The sequence below is a fragment of the Sinocyclocheilus anshuiensis genome, unplaced genomic scaffold (genome assembly GCF_001515605.1).
Source record: "Sinocyclocheilus anshuiensis isolate Anshui unplaced genomic scaffold, SAMN03320099.WGS_v1.1 scaffold1075, whole genome shotgun sequence".
Classification (NCBI taxonomy): Eukaryota; Metazoa; Chordata; class Actinopteri; order Cypriniformes; family Cyprinidae; genus Sinocyclocheilus; species Sinocyclocheilus anshuiensis.
Window position 1 is genome coordinate 1540496 of NW_015544163.1, and position 8343 is coordinate 1548838.

Here is an 8343-nt window from a genome sequence, read left to right on the forward strand (position 1 = left end):
TATATATGTATATGTATATATATATATATATATATAAGCAAACCATGCATCATATTATCAAATAAAAAAAACAAATACAATTTGCATTTTATGTGTTTGCATTGTGCCTTTACCAGCTGAATTTTTAAAACTATGCAAAAAAAAATATACCCATTTTATCAGTAAGGATTTGAATAATGCATTTGCATGTTCCAACATTATATATTTTTTTTTCTTTAAAACATAACAATCAACACATAACATTTTTTATATTGTCTTTACTAGTTCACATTTTTTAACCATGCAAATTTTGTATCCCATTATTTATACAAATATTCAGGTGCAACAGACCCCAAAAATACCTTGTTTTTTGTTTGTTAAATGTGACCTACAACTCAGTAATTGTTGACGAACTTCATTAATCTTTTAATGAAACAGTTTAACAACTGTTTGACCAGCAACATGTTCACGAGGTCACCAAACCACAGTGACAAAGTGTGATCTTTAGCGATACGAAATCAAAATGGTGTAAAATATGCAGTGATAGACATGAAATGGTTGCAAACAACAAGTTCCCATCAGTATGCAAGAGAAACACTGCGGGCATGCAAATGTAACTACTGCATTGTTTTGTGGTTTTCAGAATATAACAAAGACGTCTGTTTTCAAGTTCACATGGCCTTTCACAGCTTCATACATTTATATATTTACACGTACACAAGAATTCATCATTTACAGTTGCAATCCTTAGTGATGTTTAACATACAGTACCAACAAGACCTGCACAAAAATAATAACTTAATGCTTTTAGTGTCATAACCTCAAACAGATGAACACGGTTGAACACTCACAAATATATATATGTACGGTTGATTGTTCAAGCATATATAAAGGTAAAACATCGAGACTTGTTACGAAGCATCATTTCGATATTCAGCATTGGGTCATAAAAAGTGCTCGGAATCTCTCGAGGTCATTATGAAAAAGCATGTCAAACGATCACATTCATCGGCTGTTGCATTGGATCTGTCGTAAAAAGTATGTGAGAAATTCATACAGCTTTACTGTATGTTTACAGTTTTCTATGCAAGCTCATTTCCACCACAGGATAAAGAAAATGGGCAATTGCAACTTTTTATGCCACTATTCTGACTATTCTTTTTTCTCAGAATTGTGATATACAAGTACGCAATTGCGAGTTATAAAGTCAGAACTGCGAGATATAAACTCGGAATTCTGACTTTTCCTCGTAATTGCAAATTTATATATTTTTCGTACAATTGCAAGTTTATAGCAATTCTGACTTTTTTTCTCCACACAATTGTGAGGTTACGTCATGCTATTCTGACTTCTTTTCTCGAAAAAAAAAAAAAAAAAAGTCTGAATTGTGAGATATAAATTCGTAATTGTGAGGGGAAAAAAGTCCGAATTCCGTGTTTTTTTGCCTCACAATTGCGAATTTATATTTCACAATTCAGACTTTTCTTACAATTGCGAGTTTATAGCTCGTAACTATTGCAATTACGAGTTTACATTGCACTATTCTGACTTCTTTTCTCAGAATTGAGAGATATAAACTCGCAATTGTGAGTTTTAAATTTCCCCTCGCAATTGCAAATATCTCTCACAATTCTGCCTTTTTCTCACAATTGCAAGTTTACATCGTGCAGTTCGAAACTTAAAATTGTTCTTAATATAAACTCACAATTGTGAGTTATAAAGTACAATTCTGAGGAAAACAATTTAGCTCAATTCTGACTTTGCGAGTTTACATCTCATAATGTTTAAAATATTTCAATTCTGAGAAAGTCAGAACTGTGAGATGAAAACCGGTCAGAATTGTGAGAAATAATGTTGCAGTTTTTTACTCGGTGTCGGAAACAAGCTTCCATAGGTTTCACAGGTCAAAACATCAGTGGTATCAAGCAGAAAAACAGTATGAAAATAGTTAATAGTGAACTTTGGCAGAAGATTTGTGGCGAACGCAAAGCAATGCGCAAATATAAAAACACTGGAGTCGTTCAGTCCAGTTCCAGATAAATAATCAAAATACGCGACGAGAAACATCCATGTAAACGAATCAGTTTTGTTCAGACAGTGCACTTGTCAGCATGAAACTTCATGGTCTGAGTGGGTTTTCTCCGTAGCTGCAAGTAACTTCGTAAAAAACATATTTGATAAACTTTCAGTCCTTTTATGTAAACAGTATGCTTTTTAAATTCGAAGACGTAACCATATACACAAGACTTCAGAAACAGTGACAGTTCCAGTGATTTTAACACATTTGAGGCATTAATCCCGTTGCTTGTCAACAGCAACTGTCGGGCGAAGGCGCTCCCGCCATCGGGAGCCGAAGTGAAATGCATTATGGGAAGGAAAAAACATGACCTTTGTTCTTCTAATCGTATTTAAAGCTCAGAAATGGACATTTCAGCCGCTTTATCTCACTCTCGCTGCTCTGAGATAAAGACCATCAGCACCCGTGAACCAAAGTGATCCTGGAGGGCGGCCAGGAAGTGATGCGTTAAGGGACGACAGCTTCCTGTCAATCAATCAGAGGCTAAGAAAGGCCACGTTGGCTGCGCCCTCGTCGCGCTCTGCCTCTCCTCCGCTGTGCGCCGCTGTGTTTTTCCTCTTCACCTGTCGGCGAGTCCTTTGTGCGGGCGGCAGCAGGAGACAGAAACCGGCGGGATTTTGGGGAGAGACCAGAGAGGAAGAGACGGGCGGACTGGGAAAGCTTTGGATGGACGAGTAGCCCGAGCTGAGGTGGTCTGTGCAAAAGGTGCTCGAGGAAGAGGAGGAGGAGGAGGAGGATAGGTGGCGTGTCCAGGGTCTGCCGCTCCCACCCGTCGCCTCCTCCTCGGTGGGCTCTTCACAAAGGCTGTCGTCATCGCTGGAGAGCACGCAACAATGCGTCCGTTTGTCAGCGCACTCGACCGCCGGCTCCATCTGCACCTCCATAGCCGATACTGTGGCAGAAAGAGATTCGGTTACTCATCAAACGGCCTTTACAAACTTTAATGAGTGGGACTGAAGAGGTGCTTGGACAATTCAAATGTCATGAAACTTAAAAGAAATAGCCACGAAAATTTACATTATTTATTTTTGCTCACATTTTAGTATTTTCTTTTCGCACATCATGCACAAAGTCTGAGCTTCAACAAGATTCTGTAATATTTTACAAAACAGCATAAGTTACCTATACAAGCTGCGTGCTTTATTTCAAGTCTTCTGAAGCTAAGCTTTGTGCGAGGAACAGACACAGATTTAACTGTCATTTGATAATAATGATCACATTTTTAAATACTTTCTTGAAGGTGAGTTTTAATAATTTAATTAAAATTATTTTAAATGTTTAAAATATAACAAATTAAATGATAATATTAATTAGTAATACATTGTGTAAACAATTTAACAAATAAAATAATCACATTTTAATTTGTAAAAAATATTTTTCAATAATTAATTTAATAACATTGTTAATATTTCATTCAAATAATGACTTTAATTTAATTATTTTAATTAAAAAGTAATTTGTTTTGCAGTTAATTTAACAATGAATGAAACAATTATGAATGTTTTTTTTAATGAATACAACCGTTTTAATAAATAATTTGTTGTTAACTTAAAATAATTTTTAAGAATTTCAATAATTAAAACTTTTTTAATATTTCTAATAGGGGTGTCCCCGACTAAGGATTTTCATAGTGGAATTGGAATTTTCGAATCTTGCTGATAGTCGAATCATATGTTTGGGGCAAAATACATTAACAAGAGTCAAGTCAGACATTCGACAGCCATAATTACTGACGTTAACACACAGGGAAAATGTGAAACTGACGCCTCGCAGATACAAACGGTAAACAATGTTTTATGTTTTGATTAAAAGATAGTTAACATTAAACGTCAGCGAAACCCTAAGAATTCACAACATTTTTTACAATAGTGCTCTCATTATAACGTTATGTATATGACAGTAGTTATTAATGTTCTGCATTTCTGTTTTGAGCTGAGCGCGCTGAAGATGACCAGTAGAGTGACGCATTTGATAACAGGTTTTTAATCAATGGGATTTAACTCATCATTTATCTCATCTAGAATACGCTTCGTTATTTATACAACATAACGTTAATATTCTACGTATAGGCTATCTGCACAAAATGCCCCGAATGCACATGAACGCGTCTGCCAGGCTCTGAATGAACTCCTTCTGTGGACGCGTTCTTCACGCAACAACGTGCAGAAACACGGCAACTAAACTCTAAAAATTCACAGCATTTTATTATAATAGTGTTCTCATTATAATTGTTATGTATATGACAGTCCCAGTCATAGTTATTAAAACACGGCAACTAAACTCTAAAAATTCACAGCATTTTATTATAATAGTGTTCTCATTATAATGTTATGTATACGACGGTCCCAGTCATAGTTATTAATATTCTGCATTGTTGTTTGTCCTGCTCAACGCTGCGCGCTGAAGTGATAATTACCGTAGTACTACAATGAAGCGCTTGACTCAACCAAATGCATCTTATACAAGATAAATAATATATACACGATATATATAAACCGGCTGAAAAGTTTTAAAATCACTTGTACCCAACCTGATCGAAAAAATCCAGTCTTTCACTTGGTCTGTGTCAGTTTGTGTCTTGTTAAAGTTTTAAATCCCTGCCGCCAAGATGCTCCTCTGTCGGTCACAGATTATGGAAAGTGAAACTTAAATCTATAGGGGTGGTTGGATTTATTCACGCAGGTTAAAATATTTATTTGAATCTTCGGCAAAGCAGGATACCCAGGACTCGGTTTACACCTATCGCCATTTCTAGCCACTGTGGGACCATAGGCAGGCTAGGGGAACTCATATTAATGTTAAAAAACCTCATAAAGTGAAATTTTCATTCCATGGGACCTTATTGGGAGAAACCCGGTAGTTCTATGTGAAATCAGACATTTGAGCACCCCCATATAGCCAAAATGGCAGGATCATAACAGGCTCCTCCTATCGAAGCATTGAATCATTGACTATTAGGGTCACCCCTCATTTCTAATAAAGACAATATTTTAACACATAATTTAATGAATTAAAATTAATTGAATACAATATTTTTTTAATACATTTTTAATTAATAAAGTATGTTACACTATTTTTAGTGGGGAACAAACATGTTCCACAGAGTAAAGGAAATATAGGATTGGAATGACATTAGGGTAGTTTCTGGGTGAACTAGTGCTATTTACTGAATGAGCACAGTGCTACGTCCAAACTGATTGAACTGTATTTTATGCGTCATCATTTTCTATTTCTATTTTTAAATCATTTCAAAATTTTAATTCCTTGCTTTTATTGTTGTGGTTATTTTTTGATTATTTTAACTCCTTTTATGTAAAGCACTTTGAATTACCATTGTGTATGAAATGTGCTATATAAATAAACTTGCCTTGCATTAAAAATTACATAATGTATATGTATATTTTAAAATATATTCTATACAAATAGAACTAAAACTGAAGTGGTTGCTCAGAATCCATGCAATATGAATCTCAAGTTGATGAACTCAAGATGTCGTGACACTAATGTGACTCATGCATCAATAACAATTGTCTTATTGTTTTTGTGTAAGAGGATTCAGAATATGATGTAGATGATATTCGAGCCATTTCCCCCCCACTCACTTTCTCCGTCCTTCTCGCCCTCGCTCTCCCGGTCACCCTCGTAGCCAGAGCAGGAAGTGTTCAGGCTCCAGTCCAGGATGTCTCCCAGCAGCATCTCCTCCTGAGTGGACAGCTCAGCTGTGGGCGTGGCCAGGAAGCTGCCCCGGTGCTCCTGCATGCTGTCCTCACGCCTCCTGATCAACAAAAACATTAATAAAAAAAACAATGCATTCAAATCATCACCGTCTTTTCTCCACCCACATTTTACAAAACATCATCTTAAGGATGCAAAAAAAAAAACATCAGTATTAGAGATGCATTGATATAAATATCTTGGCAGACAAATCTGGAAAAAATATTTTTTTTATGAATAGTAATATGTATGATGGCTAATCTTCTAAATTTATTGTTTCATTTATTAACAGCATTCACACTAAAACTGTATTTTCAAATGCTTCAAATGACATTGGCCATAAAAACATTTTAAAACAAACAAGTTAAACATTAACTTCAAAAATATTGATGCAGGTTAATCAATTCATAAACCTGGCACAGAAAACACTTTTAGAAAAAAAAATATATATATTACTTTAAGAAATAATCAGATACTTTAACCCAATCTTTCAATACTTTGAAAATATGTAAGCATTAATGCAAACAAAAAAAAAAGAAAAAAAAAAAAAGTGTCAATTTTGGGTCAGTAAGATGTTTTTAAAAAACAAAAAACAAAATTATGCTCACCAAGGTTGCATTTACTTTATTTAAAAAAAAAGTAATATTGTAAAATATTATTACTAGTTAAAATATTCAGCAGCCTTGATGATTTACATGTATAAACAGGCAAATCCTGATCATTTAAAAATAATTGTTTGTTAATATAATGTTAGTTAATTGGTTATCGTCATTAGTTTAATTTTTTTAACATGTTATTATTTTTGTTTTATATTACGTATATATATAATAGAATCCTTAGAACTAAGAATTCTTAGTTAAATTTATTTGTTTTTGTATTAATTATTAGTTATATTATTTGTTATCAGTAATTTATAATTTTTTATTAAATAATAATTGCATCAATTGTAAAAGATACAATATTTTTTCCTAATATTGTTAAAATAATAAAAAAGAAAGAAAGCTTATATGCAAAACATTGAAGAATAAATTGTGTATACAATTGTGGCAAATTTCAACCATTAGAGTTACAGAATTTAAAGGATTTTCTTAAATTACAGCACCACCTACAATCTGAAATGAATGATATTTGGCGTTTCCTCAAACGGTCTTGGTGTTCATGTAGTAATATTGTGACTCCAAGATTGCGCTCACAAGATGAAGACCGTTACTCACTATAGGCTACACATGAAAAATGTTTCATACCCATCAAACGTAAAAAGTCAGGGTTGAAAGGTTAACATTATCCTGCATCTCTAGACGGGATTTAGGCACATGCACGTAACGTTAGTTCACACCTCTTGCTGTTGCTGACGGGAGAGGACAGGAAGGTGTGCATCTCTGTTAGCTGGCTGCTAGCGCTGGGCGTCTCCACCTGCGGCTCCACCTCTGGGACCTCCAGCACCTGACAGAGCTCCTTAAAGCCCATCACCTGACACAGAAACACACTTCACGTCACACACACACTTCACCGGATGAACTACAGCGGACTCTGAGAGGAGACGAGCACACTCACCGTGTCTCTGCTAATCTGATGATACACGTCGTCCTCAAACCTCTGCTTGACTCCGGTCAGAGACACATGTCTGTAGTCTTTGGGCACATCCTGACCGAAACTGTGAGTGGAGACAAAAAGTCACGTCAGTGAGATTAAAGATCAGATTTAAGATTTGATTGAAAGCTTTTGATTTTTGCATCAGCTGTGATGTTGTAAAGATGCAGCCCACAGAAAATGATGCAACAATAAACATTTTGCTAGATTTTGGTCACGACTAATGGGGAATTATCAGCCACAGGTGAGCTTGTCAAAGCAAAAACACAAATACTTTGACTTGCAAAGTATTCTTAGAAATCGAAGCAAAACTTCTACAGTGTACAAGAGGCTGTATATTTTACAACGAAATCATATTTTGAACAAAATCCGTGACAGAACTGGTGTGCGTCTCCAAGCAACAGCGGCGTTTTGTTAGTGAAGGAATATGCAGCTTTGAACGATTCGGAGAGTCAGTGATTAATAACCCATTCATACTGCATTAATGCAGTTTTTGTATTATTATTTTGAAAATCCATTGCTCACTGGCTGTAACACATACAGACTAGGGTTGGACGATATGGCCAAAATGTACATCATGATATATTTCTTAATTTCGGTCGATACGATATAATTCCGATTCCATTTGCTTCGTTACTGAATGAATGAATGAATGAAGAGACGCTTCACTCATTAAAGACACCATGAAATCAAAACATTTACTTCGTAAATAATAATAATTTTATATAAAACTAATTACGACAAATTATCATTAATAATATAAAACCAAAAACTATATATTATACTAAAATTGTAATAATATAACAAATAAAAACAAATTCATAACTAAATTAATGATGAAAAGAGTCATGTAAACAAGAATTTATAATATTAAACTAATAACAACATTATTATTAGTTAATATATTTTTATATTTATTTTAGATTACAAATATTCTAAAATAATAAAGTGTGTGTGTGTGTGCGCGTGCGTGTATATATATA

General features: G+C 34.5%; 1 protein-coding gene across 1 annotated transcript in view; it reads right to left on the reverse strand.

Moving 5' to 3' along the window:
* Positions 1-2359: 2359 nt before the first annotated feature.
* LOC107695653 (cyclin-F) overlaps positions 2360-8343 on the reverse strand; it is a 32914-nt gene continuing 26930 nt past the window's right edge. The window contains exons 14-17 of the mRNA XM_016495660.1: positions 7325-7424; positions 7107-7240; positions 5659-5831; positions 2360-2948 (exon numbers count right to left, since the gene is read on the reverse strand). Of these exons, the coding sequence (XP_016351146.1) occupies positions 2533-2948; positions 5659-5831; positions 7107-7240; positions 7325-7424 (823 nt within the window). The 3' untranslated portion in view covers positions 2360-2532. The remainder of the gene's footprint in view (positions 2949-5658; positions 5832-7106; positions 7241-7324; positions 7425-8343) is intronic.